Source organism: Schistocerca americana, chromosome 2, assembly GCF_021461395.2.
Source record: "Schistocerca americana isolate TAMUIC-IGC-003095 chromosome 2, iqSchAmer2.1, whole genome shotgun sequence".
Taxonomy (NCBI): Eukaryota; Metazoa; Arthropoda; class Insecta; order Orthoptera; family Acrididae; genus Schistocerca; species Schistocerca americana.
In genome coordinates this window covers 488,838,135-488,861,598 of record NC_060120.1, presented here as the reverse complement: position 1 = coordinate 488,861,598, position 23,464 = coordinate 488,838,135, and the positions used below count along the sequence as shown (strand labels likewise).

At 38.3% G+C, this 23,464-nt stretch overlaps 1 protein-coding gene across 1 annotated transcript in view; it reads left to right on the top strand.

The window, feature by feature from the left end:
• The window catches only part of LOC124594116 (E3 ubiquitin-protein ligase lubel), a 468,996-nt gene extending 451,012 nt beyond the window's left edge, over positions 1–17,984 (top strand). The window contains exons 22-24 of the mRNA XM_047132473.1: positions 5,412–5,580; positions 5,612–5,779; positions 17,764–17,984. Coding sequence (XP_046988429.1) covers positions 5,412–5,580; positions 5,612–5,779; positions 17,764–17,793 — 367 coding nt within the window. The 3' untranslated portion in view covers positions 17,794–17,984. The remainder of the gene's footprint in view (positions 1–5,411; positions 5,581–5,611; positions 5,780–17,763) is intronic.
• Positions 17,985–23,464: the final 5,480 nt, after the last annotated feature.

Sequence of the window (23,464 nt, the reverse complement as noted above, 5' to 3'; positions counted from 1 at the left end):
CTGTGAATTATTATGGGTGGAGGTTACACTAAACAACCGAACTAGGTTAATAATTGGCTCCTTTTACCAACCTCCCGACTCAGCAGCATTAGTGTCAGAACAACTGAGAGAAAATTTGGAATACATTTCACATAAATTTTCTCAGCATGTTATAGTCTTAGGTGGAGATTTCAATTTACCAGATATAGACTGGGACACTCAGATGTTTAGGACGGGTGGTAGGGACAGAGCATCGAGTGACATTATACTGAGTGCACTATCCGAAAATTACCTCGAGCAATTAAACAGAGAACCGACTCGTGGAGATAACATCTTGGACCTACTGATAACAAACAGACCCGAACTTTTCCACTCTGTATGTACAGAACAGGGAATCAGTGATCATAAGGCCGTTGCAGCATCCCTGAATATGGAAGTTAATAGGAATATAAAAAAAGGGAGGAAGGTTTATCTGTTTAGCAAGAGTAATAGAAGGCAGATTTCAGACTACCTAACAGGTCAAAACGAAAATTTCTGTTCCGACACTGACAATGTTGAGTGTTTATGGAAAAAATTCAAGGCAATCGTAAAATGCGTTTTAGACAGGTACGTGCCGAGTAAAACTGTGAGGGACGGGAAAAACCCACCGTGGTACAACAACAAAGTTAGGAAACTACTGCGAAAGCAAAGAGAGTTCCACTCCAAGTTTAAACGCAGCCAAAACCTCTCAGACAAACAGAAGCTAAACGATGTCAAAGTTAGCATAAGGAGGGCTATGCGTGAAGCGTTCATTGAATTCGAAAGTGAAATTCTATGTACCGACTTGACAGAAAATCCTAGGAAGTTCTGGTCTTACGTTAAATCAGTAAGTGGCTCGAAACAGCATATCCAGACACTACGGGATGATGATGGCATTGAAACAGAGGATGACATGCGTAAAGCTGGAATACTAAACACCTTTTTCCAAAGCTGTTTCACAGAGGAAGACCGCAATGCAGTTCCTTCTCTAAATCCTCGCACAAATGAAAAAATGGCTGACATCGAAATAAGTGTCCAAGGAATAGAAAAGCAACTGGAATCACTCAATAGAGGAAAGTCCACTGGACCTGACGGGATACCAATTCGATTCTACACAGAGTACGCGAAAGAACTTGCCCCCCTTCTAACAGCCGTGTACCGCAAGTCTCTAGAGGAACGGAGGGTTCCAAATGATTGGAAAAGAGCACAGATAGTCTCAGTCTTCAAGAAGGGTCGTCGAGCAGATGCGCAAACTATAGACCTATATCTCTCACGTCGATCTCTTGTAGAATTTTGGAACATGTTTTTTGCTCGCGTATCATGTCATTTCTGGAAACCCAGAATCTACTATGTAGGAATCAACATGGATTCCAGAAACAGCAATCGTGTGAGACCCAACTCGCCTTATTTGTTCATGAGACCCAGAAAATATTAGATACAGGCTCCCAGGTAGATGCTATTTTTCTTGACTTCCGGAAGGCGTTCGATACAGTTCCGCACTGTCGCCTGATAAACAAAGTAAGAGCCTACGGAATATCAGACCAGCTGTGTGGCTGGATTGAAGAGTTTTTAGCAAACAGAACACAGCATGTTGTTATCAATGGAGAGACATCTACAGACGTTAAAGTAACCTCTGGCGTGCCACAGGGGAGTGTTATGGGACCATTGCTTTTCACAATATATATAAATGACTTAGTAGATAGTGTCGGAAGTTCCATGCGGCTTTTCGCGGATGATGCTGTAGTATACAGAGAAGTTGCAGCATTAGAAAATTGTAGCGAAATGCAGGAAGATCTGCAGCGGATAGGCACTTGGTGCAGGGAGTGGCAACTGACCCTTAACATAGACAAATGTAATGTATTGCGAATACATAGAAAGAAGGATCCTTTATTGTATGATTATATGATAGTGGAACAAACACTGGTAGCAGTTACTTCTGTAAAATATCTGGGAGTATGCGTGCAGAACGATTTGAAGTGGAATGATCATATAAAGTTAATTGTTGGTAAGGCGGGTACCAGGTTGAGATTCATTGGGAGAGTGCTTAGAAAATGTAGTCCATCAACAAAGGAGGTGGCTTACAAAACACTAGTTCGACCTATACTTGAGTATTGCTCATCAGTGTGGGATCCGTACCAGGTCGGGTTGATCCAAAGAAGAGCGGCGCGTTTCGTCACAGGGTTATTTGGTAAGCATGATAGCGTTACGAAGATGTTTAGCAAACTCAAGTGGCAGACTCTGCAAGAGAGGCGCTCTGTATCGCGGTGTAGCTTGCTCGCCAGGTTTCGAGAGGGTGCGCTTCTGGATGAGGTATCGAATATATTGCTTCCCCCTACTTATACCTCCCGAGGAGATCACAAATGTAAAATTAGAGAGATTCGAGCGCGCACGGAGGCTTTCAGACAGTCGTTCTTCCCGCGAACCATACGCGACTGGAACAGGAAAGGGAGGTAATGACAGTGGCACGTAAAGTGCCCTCCACCACACACCGTTGGGTGGCTTGCGGAGTATCAATGTAGATGTAGATGTAGAAAGTTATTTAAGTATTTTTTGTTTCACAATACTTTTTGTTGGTAACACATATATTCAAAACTATCAGGGTAGCAAATTTTCACTGATGAACACATTGGAAAAAATAAATCAAAACAGAATACAAAATCGATTCAGAGAAAAATTATGGATCGATTTTCTACACCTCTGAAATAAGTGTCTGTATAGTGGTCTCTCATATTTGAAGGAAAAGGTATTACATACCTGGGAAGTTAAGCATATTTCATTCCTATTGTATGCTGTCCATTTACCACTCAGATGTTCTACGGTAGGAGAAAGGTTACATGTTCTTTTTCCAATTCATTTTCATTTCATTTTAGGCAAACCAGTATTATGAAATTTACATTGCTGAAGCAGATATGGGTATATCAAATCCAGTTGATGAGTATATGGGGGAGGGGGGGGGGGGGGGGGGGCAGGCAGTCATTTGAGCAGAGTATAGCTAATTAGCAGATCTGGTTAACAGACAAGAAAATGGCAGATTCCTATTATTGTGCTCTTTCCTGTTATCTACATTGCTATCATAGAAGGTGAAGTGGAAAGTGCTGAGACAGTCATTTGACAAAAGACAAAGGACAGAATTGACACTGTTTGTTACATTATATATTATGTATGCGTGTGTGTGTGTGTGTGTGTGTGTGTGTATGTGTGTGTGTGTGTGTGTGTGTGTGTGTGTGTGTGTGTGTGTTTTGATCTGCAAGATTCCAGTATCAGTCTGCCCTACAGTTTTCAGCCTCTAAAGCACCCATTAGTATCATGGATTTCCCTGATTATGTAAATTGAAGGTGGGAGAGGGGAAGGGGGAGGAGGGGGGAGAGAAAGCGAAAGGAAAGGGAAGAAACTTATATGATATCAGCTGCATTAGGACTCTATGCAGAATCAGCGATGATGAGTGAAAATGTGTGCCGTACTGAGATTTGAACCTGGGATCTCCTGCTAACTGGAGAGTTGCGTTAACCACTACACCACCAGACACAGTTTTTATCACAATTGTGTAGACTATCCTGACACACCTCCCGGCTGACCCACATTCCCTCCTATCTGCAATCCCCTTCCATGTCCACCATTCTCGCTACCTTGAGACTCCCATAGGAGGTCGAACATAGCTCTGCGTCTGCTCTGGAAGTTGTGGATGCATTGCTCATCGAGGCGACTCAATTATATATATCATTATTCCCTGATGTTTTAACACACATCCTGTCATCCTGTCCCTTCTTCTTGTCAATGTTTCCCTTATGTTCCTTTTCTTGCCAGTTATGTAGAACACCACCTTATTCCTTAGCTTCAATGTGAAAATAGATTATTGATATCTTTAAGGTACCAAAATGGAGCCCTCACCCTATAAGTGATTCAAGAAAATGATGCTACCCCATGACCACTGACCCTGGCTGTTTGGAATTCCATGGCCCCCAATACAAACTTAGTGACTCAGAAGTTCCAATTGAAATGGCGCAAAAGCTCTGCCTCTGGAGAAATTGTTTCAGGGCCTGCACTAAGTGAATCACTTTGTTTAGTGAAGTGGAAAAATCAGTGAGCACTTTGAGTAAAGTAACAACGATATCAGAGTGATAAGTGCTCATACACAATTCTGTAATAGACATTATCACACTTGTATTGTTGCTGACATTTTGTGAAAAGTATTGATTAGTATCAGTAACAGTTCAAAAGAATAGTATAGTACTTTCTTCTCAGATTATTGTTATGTTCTTCATATTATGTTATGAATATTAAAAGACCATGATGTAGTTTCATAGCATTCTGGGCTGTGGTCTCTAAGAAAAGAGTACAAAGACTTTGAACATATGAGGGCACACTGAAAATGCCAAAATTTTATTGAAAACTCTTAAGGCTTTTTAGATAAAACAAACCTTATTAACATTGTACATCTTTGTTCTTCATGTCTATATATTTGCTGTTCTTGGCTGCTACATGGCTCCAAATGTCGGTGTGCAAGAAACAGTGTATTGTAATTGAGTTTTGAATTCAAAGAGTTTGTCCACACCTGGAGCACCCTCTCCTACACCATGACAGTGCCATCAGTCATCTTCCATATCAGATTTTCATTTGTTTTCAAAACTTAAAGAACACCTATGAGGACATCACTTGGACAGTGAAGAAGTTGTGCAAGCAGAGGTGAGATTGTGGCTCCATCAGTAGAGTAAAACATTCTACAGTGATGTTGGCAACAAATTGGTCTCATGTTGGGAGAAATTTGTTCATTGCCATGGCAACTATGTTCAGAAATAAATATGTATCCTTTAAGGGTAAAGATGTAGAATGAGAGTAATGTGTGTTTTATTTAAAAAGTGTTGAGAGTTTTCACATAAATTCAGAGGCATTACTTTTCAGCGGGCCCACATACTTGTTAAAGAACTAAAATCAGTTTTCGTCCTCCTGAGCCATTTATTTTGAGATGGTGATGGAAGTGTGTCACATTGTACCTGTGATACAAAAATAGAAATCAAAGGTAAGTAAGTATTAAGTTTATTCTCATAATTAGTTCCAGAGCTGATGCTTCACTAGTATGCCAGTAATGTTCTACCAGAAGATGCTGAAACTTTACTTCCTTATGCACATGAAGCACTTGTGTTTGTGTGTGTTTTTAACAGCATTTAGAACAAGCATTGAAACAAGTTACAATCGGTGTAATTCACTCTTCCACAAATATACTGCAGCACATATGCAAAACAAACAGTTGATTTTGTTTATTTAATGACATGTCAATTCATACTGATTTTATACATTTACGGTTTCTAATGGTTAATGGGATAACACTACTTGCAAATTAATAAACTGTTTTGCAAAGGAAAGAACTAACATATTGGAAGGTACAGATCCGAACTAGTGAATTGTTTCCCTTGCAGGCCACACTATGTAGAGTATTTAAGTAGAATGATCCGGAATGCTGGCTTGGATACTGTAAGTGTACTGTACACTGATGATCTTGAAACGCTGGTCAGGCGAGCCAGCATACGCTTGCCACCACGACCTTATGGGACTCCAGAGGAGGTGTATCGTGGACGATTGCTCAAGGTGCGTCTCTCTCTTTGTTTGATTCCACAGGCCGCACTACATAGAATATCTAGTTGGGCTGGTAGTACGCAACAAGGTGGACCCTGTATCGATATTTGATGTGGTCGACGTGGTGCAAGAACTCCGGCGCAGGGGGAAGCCTCTGCCGCCAAGAGCTGAAGGTGCAACAGACAACCAGTACCGACAACTGTGTGCAAAGGTCGGTACCAAGAGAAATAGAAATTAGTGTGTGGCTAAAAACTTCACTGGACTATAAAACGTAACTATTCCTAGGTTAAACATTTAAATTGGGGTTTGGGTACTCAACCTTTCTGAAGATCTGTCACAGCTGAAGTCCTAAGTTTTCAGTGACTGTAAAATTTTAACTTCGGAAAAGTTAAAATTAAAATTCAATTTTGTATTATGTTTCAATATATTTATTATACTTTTAAAACAAAATTAAAGTATTATTACAAAGGAAAACAATACTTACAATACAAAAGGAGCAGCTACATGCTCACTGCTCAAAAACCAAAACCAGACTGACTTCCTTATGCCAATATGGCTACCCCTATATATATAATCTGAACAATCCTAGGCATTGTTATAAAGGGTTTTTTTAATAAAATTACAATTAAAACTCTCATCCTAAAACCAATGACATTTCAATAATTACCTTGACTATTATATATTAAACACAGGAGTGAATTCTAGAGTATACATTAATTGAAGGGTGTATAAATGCTTAGGTATCAAATGTTAACAATACACATGCTATATTTACTAATTACAGAAGATTCATACCATATAAAATGTTCCTACCAATTAACGGACTTCTACACATTAGTGTAATTAAGATTCCATAACTATTTTCTTTGTAACTTTTCCACAAGTACATATTTGCATATACCTCTGTGAATAATTACTGTTTATGGTTAAAATTTGTGTGTTTTAAATGGGTTTCAGTTAGACTGTTACATTTCAACTACATTACAGATCAATGCTGTTATACATCTATGACACAAGCATATATAAGTCTAAAAATTTGATGAAACAGGGAATGCCATTCTCTAAATACATTGAAGCTATGGAGCATTGTTTGCACAAAATGTTGGAGAAAATGTTTTTACAAAAAATTATAGAAAATTTTGATAAAGTAATTCAGTGTTGTACAAAAAACACCTTCTCTGACATTGTTTCTTTCAGATTGCTAAACGGAAATAATTAATTGTGAACTGTTTAATGCATCATGAAATAGAAAATATCTTTAAATAATTGTGCATAATGTTGAAGTCCACTGCTCTTTGCAGCTTTACAGCAATACGTAATGACACAGGCATGCTGCGAAAGCTAATAAACTTTCCTGAAACTAAAATGGAAAATACAAAATAATATGCATATTTTATACTTATATTTAAATTTAAATCATGAAAGGAAAGAGTCGCCTAGCCGAGAAGAAATGGTTATCAGTTTATTGTATTTCTCACTATGCCTTTCAAGATAAGATGTATTCTTTGTAAGTGATGCTAATAATGTTCATATTTGTAAACTGGTAGTGTGCTGTGGCAGTGTAGGTATAAAATAATGTCAGATACGATGTGAAACATTATGAACACCAAATATCCAAAATGAACCTTTGGCCACCATAAGTCAAGATCCAGTAAAGAAATTATTCTCATCTTTAACATAATCAAGTTTTGGCTATAAAAAAAAAATCCATAGTTTATCATCATAAGACCAGGTGAATTAGAAGAGCAAATTCTCCACTTTAATTTGTGGTACAGGATCAACTGGAGGACTTATTGCCACATAGGCAGGCAGGTAAAGAATTCATATCAGGCACTGACGGTTCAGTATTTTTGAAGCAGTATTAGTAATTGATCTGTCAATATTTCTTAAGCAGTCCCTTCATTAGGCGATAAGGTAATTAAGAAATATGTATGATAAATGAAGGATATAAAGGTGTGCTAGGGGCTGAGCTCTGAATCAGGTGAGATGCAAAATTCAAGCGAAGACTTGGATGTGACAATGGTATCAAATGTTACTTTCAGGAAAGTCCCTCCAGTTTTAGATTTCAAACATACTTTTTCTGTCCTCAGTCAACTTCTAGCTTCTCCAGCTTTACTTCCCTGGTTTATTTACTTAAATATTAAAAGCAACATGGTTCAGGGTTCATTTAATATCAGATATTAGAATAGGATGTTTAAGGGATAAGGTACATGGGTCACAAATTTTTTTGTGGCTTACAGAGTTACTGTAGATTGTTTAATTTCCATAAGAGGTGGTCAGTTATGGCACCAGCTGTAAGTTAGTTGTACAAATTACAGCTTGTTCAGTCTACTGTGGGGTTGCTAGTCCATTTATTTTATCATGTGTATATTTGGACTGAGGAAGCAATAGAGTTTGAATGCAAATCAACTCTTGGACCATTCGTACCAAGGTTTCACAACTCTATACCTTTCCAATGCAACAGTTTGCCACTGTTTTAAGAAGCTCTGAGTGAAGAAAACTTTCTTGATGACAAAAGTTAGACAAGACAGCCACAATCAAGACCACTGAGTAAAATGTACCATGTACCACTACTAATCTTTTCTTTCCTGTTCTGCTAGCAAATAGAGCAAGGGAAAAATGACTGTCTAAATGCCTTCATACAAGCCGTAATTTCTCTTACCATATCCTTGTGGTCCTGGTGCAAAATGTATGTTGGTGGTAGTAGAATTGTTCTGCAGTCAGCTTCAAATGCTGATTCTCTAAATTTTCTCAATAGCGTTCCCCTCTGGGGATTCCCATTTGAGTTCCTGAAGCATCTTCACAATACTTAAATGTTAATCAAACCTACCATATACAAATTTGGCAGCCCGCCTCTGAAGTTCTTTGAGAAGATTAATCCGACCTGGTGGGGATCCCAAACACCTTAGCAGTAATTAAAGAAAGGGACACACTAGTATTCTATACATGGTCTCATTAACAAATGGACTTGCATTCAAGAGGATGATGCTTCAAATCCTTGTCTGGCCATCTAGATTTAGTTTTTCTGTAATTTTCCAAAACCACTCCAGGCAAATGCTCGGACGGTTCCTTTGAAAGGACACAGATGATTTTCTTCCTCATCCTTGACACAATCTGAGCTTGTGTCCTTTCTCCACTGACCTAGACATTGACATGATGTTAAAGCTGTATTAATTTACATTTTTCTACATTTAGATTTGTCATGTCAACTAGAAATTTTTTCCAAGTCATCTTGTATGCCCAGTGACAACACATTCCTGCACACCACATCATCAGCAAACAACTGTAAATTGCTGTTTAATCTTTCCATCAGATAATTTATGTATACAGAGTATATAATTGGTCCTATGACATTGCCCTGGAGCACTGCAGACAGTACCCTTATCTGTGACAAACACTTGCTGTCCAGGACAATGTACTGGATTCTATTACTTTAAAAGTCTTTGAGCCACTCACATCTGGGAACCAAAACTGTATGCTTATACCTTCATTGACAGCCTGCAGTGTGGCACCATGTCAAGTGCTTTTCAGAATTCTGGGAATATAGAATCTGCCTGATGTGCTTCATCCATGGTTTGCAGGATATCATGTGAGAAAAGGACAAGCTGAGTTTCGCACAAATGATGCTTATGCTGATTTGTGGACAGAAGCTTTTCCATCTCAAGGAAATTAATTATATTCAAACTGGAAATATGTTCAATAACTCAGCAGCAAACCAATGTTAAGAATATTGGCGAGACATTTGGGAGAAATACAAGTTAAGTAAGGGACTGGTGTTATAGAGCCATCTTCATCAAACCAAACTGAGATTCTATCCAGACCTAATGACTTGTTTCTTCTTTTTCAGTTGCTTCTCTAGGTAAGGGGTGCCTATTACTATGTCCTCCATGCAGGAGTTTGTGGAATGATCAAATGACAGTATGTTTGTACGATCTTCCTGAGTGAATATTTTCTTAAACATGAAATTTAAAACTTCAGAATTCTTTTTGCTATCTTCCGTTGCCACACCAGACTGGTCAATGAGTGGCTGGATAGAAAAAGCCTTCAACCTGAACAGTGATTTTATGTAAAATCAGAATTTTCTTGGGTTCTCAGCAAGATCTTTTGCTAAGGTACGATGATGGTAGTTGTCATACACTTTATGCATTGATCTTTTTACAGACACACAAATCCCTACTAACTTTGGCTTGTTGTCATTTGCTCACTCTCTTTTGAACCAATAGTGCAACAGTATTTGCTTCCTCAGCATTTTCCTTATTTGGTAGCAAACCAGTTACCCCAGTGGGTCTTTTCAATCCTTAATCCACTTATTTGGCACATACTTCTCCAGTGCACAATTTACAGTGTGTTTAAACTTTGCCCATAATTTCTCTATGTCCATCATACTGGAACTAAATCATGTCCATTCATGGTCTAAGTGGAATGCTAACAACTGCTTATATGTTCTTTCTAGCAAAAATACCCTCCCAGCCTTCTTTGATTGATTTATTAGGGTTATTAAGCATTGTCACTATGATGACTTCACAGTCAGTAATCACTGTCTCTATACTGACATCGTCTGTAAGATTAGGCCTATTCGCAGCTACAAGGTCAAGATACTCCCATTGCATGTGAGCTGCACACAACAGCACACAGAAAATGAGTTCAGAAGCACTTCACACTGTCCGTACCACCTGCAATGTATCCATAGATGTCCCAGTGTATATTTGGCATGTTAACGTCACTTCCAATCAATACCGCATGATCTGGGCATTTTCATGCTACAGATCCTAGATTTTCTTTGATTGACTCTGAAACTACCACAGCAAAATTTGGTGGCTAATAAAAACATCAAACAATTAACAGGATTTCATCTAGACCTGGCTAAACATATCCAGATAACTTGACAGTCACACTCAAATTTGACCTCAATAGAGAGAATATTTTTGTTGACTGCAATGAAACTCCCCTTCCTATGGCATTTAATCTGTGTCTTGGAAATGCATTCCATGACTCATTAAATATTTCAGAGCTTTGTACTTTGGATTTCAATCAGCTCTTGGGCCCAAGTATAATTTTAATGTGACAAACTTCCTGGAGGATAGTACATTCAAGAACTTTATTATGAATACTTCGGCAATTTACTGATAAAATTTTGACAGCTGAAGTGTCTTTAGTCCGTATACAATCTGATTTCACCATCTGCTTAAATTGGCAAGCGTACATCAAAGTATCTCAAATGACTGTGTACCTCAAAGAGGTTCATGTGCCCAAGTATGAAGCCAATAGCCTTCACCACTTCTTCCAGCTGCCCATATAAACTGAGGATGGCCTCAGAACCCAATCAACAAGCATAATTGGTATTGATGTGAGCTATGACTTGCCTACGATTGCACCCTGCGCACTCAACAGCCACAGGCAAGGCCTCCTCCACATTTCAGATAAGGATGCCACAGCCCCCTCCCCTCCATCCCCACCCCCTCCCCCTGCCCCAGCAGGCACATTAAGGCATGTTGGTTTTCTTTCCAGCCCTGAATGCCATTTCCCAAAGAACCCCCATAAGATGCTTAACATTGGAGCTTTTGATAACTACCAAACCCCTCCCCACTTGTGCCTGATGACTTTAATTCCTTTGTTAAGATTCAATTGTTGCAAGCTGTGCTGTATGCAGTGTGGATTAGTGGTTATTGCCACTGGCTGGCATGGTGTGTTGTTGCCAATTCAAACCCAACCACCAGGAATAATTTGTTATTTAGTATTTATCATTTCTGGAAGGTTCTCAAAATTTCTTATCTTTGCAAGGCTTGTATTTTCTGGAATATTCAGAGTTTGTATGCACAGCGGCATTATCTGTCCAAGAGGCCAGTCTTTTATGGCTGTAAGATGACGTTCATAATAAACAATTTTTTTATTGCTAAGTGTTGCACTTCACTGATGTTCCTGCTTTTAGATTTGGACTTGATTTTGGTTATGATGTGACACTGTTTGGTGGAGATGCCGGGTACTTCAAATTATCTACTGCACTGTGTTTCCAATCAAACTAAAAAAAACTAAAACTCTTCCCGAACTCCTCCTGGCTATGAAGGCCCAGTGGTACCGACTGGCTGCTTTGTCATCCTCAGCCCATAGGTGTCACAGGATGCAGATATGGAGGGGCATGTGGTCAGCACACTGCTCTCCTGGTTGAATGTCAGTTTCCAAGACCATAGCCACTACCTCTCAATCAAGTGGCTCCTCAGTTTGCCTCACAAGGGCTGAGTGCACCCCACTTGCCAACAGCACTCAGCAGACCAGATGGTCACCCATCCAAGTGCTCGCCCAGCCGACAGTGCTTAACTTCGGTGATCTGACAGGTACCGGTGTTACCACTGTGGCAAGGCCATTGGTATGTTTCCAATTAGGCAATGTAAAAGCTATTGCCCACATGGACAGGAACCAAGATATAAGCATTATATTGTTCCCATGTTTCGTATATTCAGGACACTAATGGATTCCAAAACAGTCTGGAAACATTGGTCAGGATACTATGAAATGGTTGAGAGGATTTGATCAAGTTGCCAAAGAGAAGAGGAGGGATGCTATGATGTGTGTGGCAAATCTGTATTTTTACTTGGATGACACAGCCCAGCAGAGGAAGAGAAGTTCATTTCCTGGGATAAATTGCACGCCAAACTGAAGAACACATTTGGCAACAGTCAGCAGTAACTTCACATAGTGGAAGATCAATTGAGGAACGAAGTCCAAATTAATGACAAAATGACATGGTCGTACATACTGAATGTTGTTTTCCTTTGCAACTTTTTGAATCCAAATATGACAAAAGTTGACAAAATCTTACATTTGATGAAAGAAACCATGGAAGACATGTACCAAACTCTTCTGTTTTTGGAACAATGGAAGAATTCATCAAGTGGTGGCAGCACATTGAGGAAATGCGATGTGGGAAGGGGGTGGGGTGGGGGAGGAGTTGGTTGAAAGAGATATGACCTCAAGATATGATCTCTGCAGCCCTAGTGGAACACCATCGTGACGTCACTTCACTCATATGCCAAATAGTAGGACAAGAGACACATCATTATTTTAAGGCAGCTGGAAATATCAGATTGCATAGACAAGAGGTATATCAAACATTAGCACCAATCTTCACCACCAGTAGAACACACCATGAAAAATGGACTCAGACTTGGATTTATACCGCAGCTGTCAAACAACCCACCAACACAGGTACAGCTATTTCTCCGCTATGTATAATGCCCCGCAGAACAACAGACCTTTGGACGATGGAGGACAACATGCCAATCTGTTTTCACAGTGGACACCAAGACACATTGTATGTTACTGCAGAGAAAGAAGTCAAATATTTGATTACTATTACACTGCAAGACATTAGCCATAACAACAATCCCATTCGCACCAGTTAACTGCATATGATTACAGCCAAACTATGGGACAAAGCTCATTGCCATACCCTGCACATGGTCATTCCCCGACACACCATAGCTGTTCCATATTGCTGTACAGTTACCGACTGCTCACCTACCTGCCGAATTCAGGAAAATGAAATGAGGCAACCATCTATGGAGATGAGGCCACTGCCAATGGAAATCCTCCATGGATGACAGTCAGCAAGATATCAGGAAATCTCATCAACACTATCATTGATGGCCAACCTGTCCTGGTGCTAGTCAAATCAGGGACTTCCTTTACTGTAATATCAAATGCTTATTGTTGACAGCTAAAGAAGACTATATTCTGTTATATGAAAACAACTGTGCTGGAAGTCACAAATGGGAAATACATGCAGGAACATGCATTGCAAGAATAGCTATCATTGACAGAACACAGCCATTTGAATTTGTCATTTTGTCAGAAAGTGGTCATAATGTTGTTCATGTATGGGGCTTCTTCAAAGCACCACAAGCCATCAGACTGTGGAAGATCAGAGCTCCAGATTGACAAAACTATTTGAAAAAGCACACACAACAAAGATTGCTCTGGAGAGTAGTTTGCTTTTGAAAACATTATCCTGCCATCATCAATGAGCTGAATTTCAGTAATCAGTTTAGATGCTCAGTTAAGCTCTTAAGCTTTTTCTGATTGCAAAAAGCTGGTCAGGTTCACAAAAGAAATCTAGATGCCTGTGATGACCATAAGAATTGTAGGTGGCCAAGGAGAAACTTTGTGTCACTAATTATCACAAGCAGTCACCACACACTGCAAAAGGTGTGTGTGTCTAAGGCAAGCTGAACCAGTCCAGGAAGGGCAGTTTAATACCACTGATGAAGAATCATGCTCTGCTACCATTACAGACAATGCAGTGGAGTGGAGAAAAAACAGACCCACTGTACATGGTAAAACTCCATATCAACACTGGGGATTGTCCACAAATCAGCCAGCACTCATAGGGTGTTGGCTGAACAATGGATAATCTGGGTGTGAAGGAGGTGCTGCAGGATGACACCACTGAACTGTCAGTGCCCTTGATCATTTACTGTGGCCTTTGTGAATAAGATAGATGGCACTTGGTATTTCTGCATTGATGCCAAAGACTGAACAAAATCATAAAATTAGATCTACATTTGCCACACTTTGATGACATCCTAGACTGCTTGAGATAAGCAGTGAATTTCTCAACTATGGACTTGCAGTTGCCAAACTGAGGTTGATAAAGCTAACTGGGAAACTCTGTCTCAGTAACTCATGATGGCCTCTAAGAGTTCAAATGTATGCCAGTTGTACTACAGAACGCTCCAGCCACTGTTTTATGGTGGACAATCACCTTTGATACCTTGAATGAATGATGTGTTTTTGCTACCTGGATGACAGTGTCTTTTTTTTCCAGGGATTTGAAGAACATCTAAGCTGATTCACAACCATGCTCAAGTGAGCTCTGTCTGTAACTGAAACAGTGCCTCTTTGCGACCAAAAAAGTAACAAGTTTGGGGCCAAAAAAGTAACAAGTTTGGGGTGCGTAGTGAATGGCAATGGAGTCCACCCAATCCAGAAAAAATAGGAGCAGCCACAAATTTTCCAACTCTTCAGCACATTCATGATCTGAGAAGTTTTCTCAGAATGTGCTCATATTGCCTGCGATTGATAAAGGACTTACGTATCATGGCACTTCTGTTGCAAGAACTGCTAGAGTGGGATATCAAATTTTCCTGGAATGAGGCATCAGGAAGATGTGTCATTTTCCTTATGAAGGTGCTAACATTTTCTCCAGTCCTAGCACTGTATGATGATAATGCCAAGAGAGAACTTTGCATTTCCACCAGTGATGGGGTAGATGAAGATCTAGTACAAATACAAGAAGGTTCTGGAAAGGCGATACCTTATGCTTCCAGAGCACTTCCCACGTTTGAGAGTAATTATTCTACAACCAAGAAAGACTGCCTTGCAGCTGTTTGGACTCTCAACAAGTTCCAACTATATTTATAAGGAAAACCCATTCACCATTGTGATGGACCACCTTTCTCTATGATGGCTGACTAGCCTGAAGGACCTGTCAGGTCGACTGGTGGATGGGCACTGAAGCTTCAGGAATACATCACACTGGTACACAAAACAGACACAAACACAAGGATGCCAACTGCCTTTTTGATCTGTGGTGGAACACAATATCGTGCACAAAATTAAAGACATCACTGCATTAAATGACATTGCCACTGAAAAGAGTAAATTTCAAGCATTGCTGAAAACCACAAAAGCCTTGGGGAATTAGGAACCAACCAAACAAGAATTCCAATTAATAAACAAACCATTGTGTATGACGATTTGCGACCCAACTGGACTGAAATGATTGCTCATTGTCCCAGATCATGTACGGTCCACTATCCTGAAGTTTTTCATAATGTTCCAACACGTGTTCATCTGGGATTTGTGCAGACTCTCAAGAGGATCAGATGCAAGTTTCACTGTCTCCAGGTCTCTATTGATCCATTAAACATTATGTGAGGCAATGTAAGGAATGCCAGTGACAGAAGCAAATAACATAGTTAATCTGGGGCATCTGATACCAACTCCACATGCAAAAGCATCTTTTTTGCGGGACTAGGACTGACCTCTTAGGAAGCTTCCTGAAGTTGACAAATGGATAACAGTCTGCACTGACTGCCTCACTCACTACGTTGCCACCAAAGCTGTGCTGACTGCTGAAGCTCTCGAAGTGGCAAGTTCATGGTAAAAGACATCATTTTGTAGCACGGAGAACCCCTTGTGATGAGCTTGGACCACAGAAAAGTTTTCCAGTCGAGAATAGTATCAGAGGTAATTCTCATTGCGAATCATTCACAGGAACACAACTCCTCCTCCCCCCCCCCCCCTTCCCCCCCAAATAGTCTCTCAGAATGCTTTAATAAGATGTTAGCAGATATGCTCTCGAACATTAATGTCAAACAGAGAGATTGGGATACCATTGTCACATTCACATACAATATGGCAAAGGAAGATACTACAGGCTTTACACCATTCTTTCTGTTTCACAGTTGTGGTGTGAGGCTGAAACGACAATGGATACAATGTTTCCATTTTAACTAGGTGATAGTCAGGAAGACTACATGAAACAGCTCGTTAGCAGGGCCAAGAAGCAAGACAGTTAGCTCACATACAGATCCTGGATGTCCAGGAGAAAATTAGGTCACGTAAGGACCCTGAAAACCCACAAGAAAGACCAAATGCACTATAACACCAGGCACTGGCCAGTGAGATACAGCTCAGGAGAGGTGGTATGGATTTTTATGTCTTTGTGGAAAGTGAGAGCTTCAGAAAAGTTACTGAAATGCTACTTTGGATCGTACTGTGTCCTTTGTCACTTGTCAGCCATCACATGTGAAGTTGAGGTCATGAACTTTCATCAAGAAGGCTAAAGCACTGAAACTTTATCCATGTCCTCTATGTGAAGCCCTACTACAGTCCTGAAGAGCAGATCAGTGGGGGCTTCTTGTTCAGGACTACTGAAGATGTGCTCAATAACTGTGTAGCTTTCATGGGAAGGGCTATCTTCTTTACATTGCCTTGCATAGTGTTTAATGGATTGGTAGAGACCTGGACAGTGAAGAGGATGCAACAACATGACTAGAATATGAGGAACCGCCAGTGCTACCATGCAGATGACCACTGATGAGATCTAGATCCAGAGTACTGTAGTCAGCTTCACTGAGAACTTCTGAAACAGTGGATTGCTGTTTCTCTGGGGGATGGAGCAATGCTGCAAGCCGAGCTGCAATCAGTGTGGCATAGTGACGAGGGTGACAGATTGGCATACTGCAGGTCGCCAGTTCAAATCTAACCACCAGAAATTATTTTTTATTTAGTATTTATCACTTCGGGTAGGTTCTCAGAATTCCTTACGTTTTCAATGTTTGTATATTCAGGAATATTCGATATCTGTATAAATAGCAGTACTCTTCATCCAGGATGTTGGTTCTGTTCAGACTGTACATCGGTTTTCGTGAAAAATGTGGTTTCAGAGCTAAGTGTTACACTTCAGTGATGATCCTGCTTTCAGATTGGGTCTTGATTCTGGTTACGATGTGACACTATATAAAATTATTAAATGAAATTATTTGCTGCTGTTGAAACCAAGTGAAGCACTTTACAAAAAGTGATTTTTACATCTTCCATCTTACAACTCTTACCTCAAATGTGTTGCAATTTTAAAAATTTCAGAGCTTCCTTAAATAATGAATTTTGTCTAAATGAATACTACCACTGAACTCATTGTTCAGAGATCAAAACTTCACATCGAAAGTTATGTAAAAATGTATAATCAAATTTACAGTTCTTCTTGGCAGCCATAAGTTTCTATCATAAACACAAACTAAACTATTAAAACAGAAAAAGCAGAACAAAGCACATGAATGCTGGAGAATTTACGCAAGTCAATTTGTATATAAAGCTGCAAAAGGCAGCTATAAATTGAAAAAAAAAACTGTTTTCATAACTGTAAATGTGTTGGAAAATTTAGTGGGCTGGTAAAAATGCCTCTTCTAGTTGCAACTAATCATTACATAATGAATTAAATAAATAATGTCTTTTAAGATGAGGTACCATTTTCTTTTAATAATCACTCATAAAACAGTGTGCTCTATAGCTTATAGGACATTTACTTCCTTGCAAATTATTAAGAGACATTGAAGGGCAGGTTCATGACAATAACCTGAAATGGTTTCATAGCAATCTGCATTCTCATAGACTATTTTATAATTTCTTTTACAGATCATACAGGAAGAAATTCCACTAGAATGAAGAGAGCAAATGCTGTTTGCCGGGGACATGGATCAAGAAGAGAAGCAGCATTTGAACATCAGAGCAACTTTATACAGTTTTTATATTTTATACATAGATATAGTTTCATAAATTTCAGTATTTGTTGAACTGAGAAGTATTCAGTGTACGGTACGCTTTCAGAAAACAGTAAAATAAAAAATTAAACTTTATTTTCTGTTGTGTTGTATTTACACAATCACTCACTCACTCTCTCTCTCTCTCTCTCTCTCTCTCTCTCTCTCTCTCTCTCTCTCTCCAACATTTTACGCAGTGTTGCAAATGGCCTTCCTCAGGGTATTTTGCTCAGCAATACTCCCTGAGGAAGGGACCAGTGGTCAAAAAGTCTGAGAACTTTCATACATTGACAATGCTATCACATACCTTGAATAATGTTACTGACAGTAACAATGGCCACATAAGCCTATGCTTACATGAAGAGACAATTGTCAGCACATAAAACATCAGGAGCAGAGTAATGTAATCAGTCTGACTCACATTATAAATGAGACATGGTAAGTAACATAATTTGTACTTTAAATCTGGATCACAGATAATATTATTGGTCATTAAGGGCTGCCATGTTCCAAAAGCCCTGGTAAAAGAAAATCCTAGTTTGATGCAGTGACTGGCAGATCACTCTGAAGTTTCTAGTAAATGACTCTCCCTAATAACTCATTGTTAAACTCACACCATAAACCTGAAAGTAGTCCATTAGGCTAGTATCCAAAGAGAATATATGTGTAGAAGTGAGTGTGTATGCAAATGTTAACACAGTTGGGGGTTGGGGAGGGGGGGTTGCTAGTGAAGAAGAGAAGGCTGATTCAAAACGGAATATTGGCTTGGTTCTAACAAACCTGAAGCTTGGTGCTGTTGAAGGATTTATTTCAAAAACAATTTGATTCATTTGTAGAAATAATGAAATTCCTGATTCAGAAAAGATAAAAAAGTTTGACTCCATCATACCATTTGTGCACAGCAACTGTGGCATATTTCAAAAATGGAAAAGGACTTCAGCAATCATTCACAAATCCAGTCTGTATTTTATTACAGATTCAGATTTCAGCTATTGAATAGCTATCTCAAGTGCTAAAAGTACAAGAAAATATACAATAATCAATAATTAAGATGTAAATTAAAACCACAGTTTACAATAGTAGTGACAACAGATTTGGTAATGTACCATTTAAACTGAGCCATATAGACTCAAGCTTGTGACAACTTGTTACTAAACGACTTTAATTGTCTATACAAGCTCCCACTCTCATAAGTTGAATGAGAAAAAGAGCTAGATACCATTAAATACATTGTCAAAGAAAATGGCTATTCTCCACATGATATAAATAAAATTTATAATAAAATTGCTACTAATTGCCAACAAGATGTATGACAACATATTACCAATAAATTGGAAGACAACAATAATAAATACATTTGTTTGCTATAGTATGATAAAGTTAGTATGAGAACAGCATCAATTTTTAGGAAACAAAATACAGTGGCTTCATTCTCAACTATAAATAATCTTGGGCATATTCTTACTCAGTATTGACAGAAGATTAATTTATCATGAATCAAGTGTGTATACAATTAAATTTTCATACTGTGATTCTTGTCATGTAGGGCAGACAGGAAGAAGATTTGAAGTTGGGTTTGGCGAATACATGGCTTTGGAAAGGTGAGATACAGATGAAAAATCTAACTTTTCTACTTAGCTTATTGAGATTGTATGTGGTGTTCCATACCTGCACTTTCATGTAAGACTGCGACATAGAACTGAAAAAGGCAGATTTATGGACTTTGTGGAGGAGACTGAGATTCTTTGCAATCTGAGGTTTTCTGGCACCTGCCTGCTCAGTGAGTAGGTGGTGATGAAAAGCTACCAGTTTTGGAGCTTTTTGACAGCCACCTACGTGGAGGCAGAAGACTTCATGATACAGGACGGATGTAGTATTCCGGACATTTCTCCTCTTTATGTGACAACACTTAGCAATTCACCACGTGAGAACAAAATCACTTTTACTTGAAGGTGATGTTTTTTCTTGTAATGTTTTGTAATTATCTTATTTGTTAATGTTTTTAACATCAATTTCACCCAACACATCTTGAATTAATCTCTTACAATTTTACATATAAGGCAATCTGTGCACATCTTTTCTTCTCTGCAGCTAATGCATGGCAGCTTTCGTACAATTTTGTTATGTTTATTAAGATAAGTATATTATTTTTAACAGGTAACACTGCAATGACAATCACTGAGTATGACTGGTTACTCTAGACTTTTTATTAAGTTTTATGTAAAGATGTTTTATAGTATTTTATATTGTCTTTCCACATTTATTCAGTGAGTCAATTTTTCTGCTAATTTAATATCATCTGCAAAATTTTAATATATATTTGCTTTATGCCAAAATTGTTAATTGCAATAAAGATTACTTGGATTTTGTATTTAAATTTTAATGCCAATTTTACACAAAAAACTGAACTGGTAATTTGCATTGGCATTAGTGGTATAGAGGGTGTTACTCTTCCCATATGACATAAACTGTGGCTCCTTTTACTGCTCTGTAAACGACAGCCTCTGTTAGAATCTGTTATGTAGCTGTTAAATGTTAGTCATATAGTAACATGTATTGTCAGTAGCTTGAAAACTCTATATGACTTTGTTGAAATGGTACATTACCTAATATGTTGCTACTACTATTGTAAAATGTGGTTTTAGTTTACATCTTTAATTACTGAATCAAGTACATTTTCACGCATTTTTTTAAGATAGCTATTCAATAGCTGAAATCTAGATCTGCAGTAAAATACAGATTGAATTTGTGACTGATTGCTGAATTCTTTTTCCAAATTAAAAGACCCCACTTTGTTCATGTATAATATCAGTGCCACAACATATCTTGGAATGCTTGTTCAGAGCATTATAATAATAATACTGGAGCTCATGATTTACTTCCATGTTTTTTTAGCATATATAACTTGTAATTCACCAAACTTGATACAAGTCATCAATTCAATGTTTGAGGTAATGAGCAAATAGTTATATTAAAAAGATACTGACATGTTCTAAAGAATTGGCTTGTTTTGTTAGTAGCGGACTGTCATGATGCTGCCCAGCAGATTTTTCCACACCTACATGATATGGTGGATTACGTCATAACAGTTTTTTATAAGATATTAGAGGAAAAGAATCATAATTTATGTGAAAAACATATCAGCTAGTTTGTGGAACTGATATGCATTTCGAGGTAAGCAGTGCATTTTTTACAAGATGTTGCTGAAATATGAAGGTCAGCTCTTCTCATGCTGCCTGATACTTTTCCCATTATGTTCAACATCTTAATACAGGTATGTGAAACCTACATGTTTCCATTGAGTCCTTCTAAAATTTCATTGGTCCAAAGCAACAAGGTACATATTTTATTTATATTTATTATTGCTAATTCTCTTATTTGATGTATTTGTTTGACCATGAAAAACAATATTTTTTTACTGGTTTTATTAGGAGTGAATTTATAGAATACGAATTCTATTATTAGTTTTTGGATAAGGCAACATTTAGTTGTAGCAAAGTGACAGTTCCCTTGCAAGTAGAAACCAGTAGCAGAGAAGATAGTATCATCTTATATGCCATGGGAAGGGGAAGAGTGACCACCTGTGGAAGATGTAGTAAAAGGAGAGCTGAAAGTTTATACGCCAGAGTTTTAAACTGCTGTTGTAAAATATTAAGCAAAAATGTTAATTCAATCACAGGAAACAAGGGCAAATGTTAAACTGTTAATGTTACAGTATACTGCACATGCAGTAAACCGGTTATTTTGTAAAACAGTTGCCATCTATGATGCTACCTGAGATCAACTGAAGTCTTCTGACAGTGTACAAATACAAACTTACTATTTGCTAGCAAGCAAGAAACCTGGTTGATGATAAGTTACGGGCCTAGATTACATCTTTTTGTTAAATAGTAGAACAACAATAAAGTCAATTTTATTGTATGCTATGTTAAAGTTTTTGCTACAATAATTTCATTGTTAGGAAAACCCAGTCCATATTTATTTGTTAAATTCCAATTAGTTTGTCGACCCACTAGGACAATGAGTGAAGAAAGTAATCATGGAGATCTGATGCTTCTTCAACATCAACTCATGGATAACGTGTTCAGATAAATGCTTCCCATGCACAGCCCTCTGCGATGTGAGTTCATCAGGTATTATGGTGGTGCAACCATAGCACTGTTGGAGAGAGCTTAACTTAGCATCCCATTGGTGGGAACAGATCAACTTTGGGCTGCAAATGATGTAGTGTCATATGAATAGTATTGAATTAAATTATCACGATAGGAAACTTTGAAGAAAGTGTGACATGGTGGTATTTGAATAATAGCCAATAAACAGTAATTTTATACTGAACTGAAATTACAGCAGCAACCTTAATGTCAAAACAAAGGCTGTGAAACAATAAGGACAGAAAAAGATATACAATGAATCTTGATGAGATAGGATCTCGAAACTTGTTATCGCATCTATTCTCCTCAAATTTAAACTCAACACAGTGTCATCCTGTGTACCCATCATGTTATGACTGTTTCTTGCTTAATGGAAAATAATATATACAATGAATCTTGATGAGATAGGATCTCGAAACCTGTTACCGCATCTATTCTCCTCAAATTTAAACTCAACACAGTGTCATCCTGTTTACCCATCATGTTATGATTGTTTCTTGCTTAATGGAAAATAAGCATGCCTTGAAATTGCTATTACAAATGAGGACACATAATCTATTTGTCAGATCAGAATAAAAACAAGGATTCAACCTCGAGATACATTTGAAATGAAATTCATTTTGGTTTGACCAAATACTATGCAGTCCCCAAAATGCAACATTAATTTTCTTTGAACTCCCAAGTAAAAATCAGAAAATTCAGTTTCAGGTGGATTTGGGGTACCCATCAGTCTAAATAATGAGCTTACATAGTAAAACGTATGGGCCTCACCACTGTCTGCTGCAACATAAGCATGTTTCCTTTACTATGAAAATGATACCTGTCAAAAGAAAGTTCTCTAATTGTTTCACATCAAATGGTCATTCTGTTTGTCTGTGTGTATTTTTTTTTTAATTTATATTTTTATGTTGACTGAATGTACTGGGCTTAGATGTTTTCATAATCTTCAATTATGGAAACCAAGATAGCACAGGTATAGTATTTGCAACAACTTCTTGCCTGAGACTAGACAAAATGTACCAATAACTATTTTCACCTGGCTGAGGATGTGCATCTCAATTTGAAGGTGTCATTATGTGCAGGTCACACACTACTACTACAACTTTGTGATGTACTCTGTGATCATCTTAATTAGGAATGAGTTCAAGAAGAAACTGCACAGTCCAAGAAATGGGGTAAGTGGAGCAGTGTTTGTATTAACTGCAGTACACCACTTGTTTGACAAGAAAGCCAATGGTTCTTTATTAATATTTGGCAATTTTAGAAGCACAATTCAAAAATGTCTGAAGTTGGCTGTTCCTTATTCACGGCAGTCCATTGTCTGATACACCACGGGCACTTTCTGCGAAGGTTGTCAAAATAAAAAATGTTATGGGCACAGTTGTATACTTAGAATGCTTAAAAGCTCATGTAATATTAAGACAG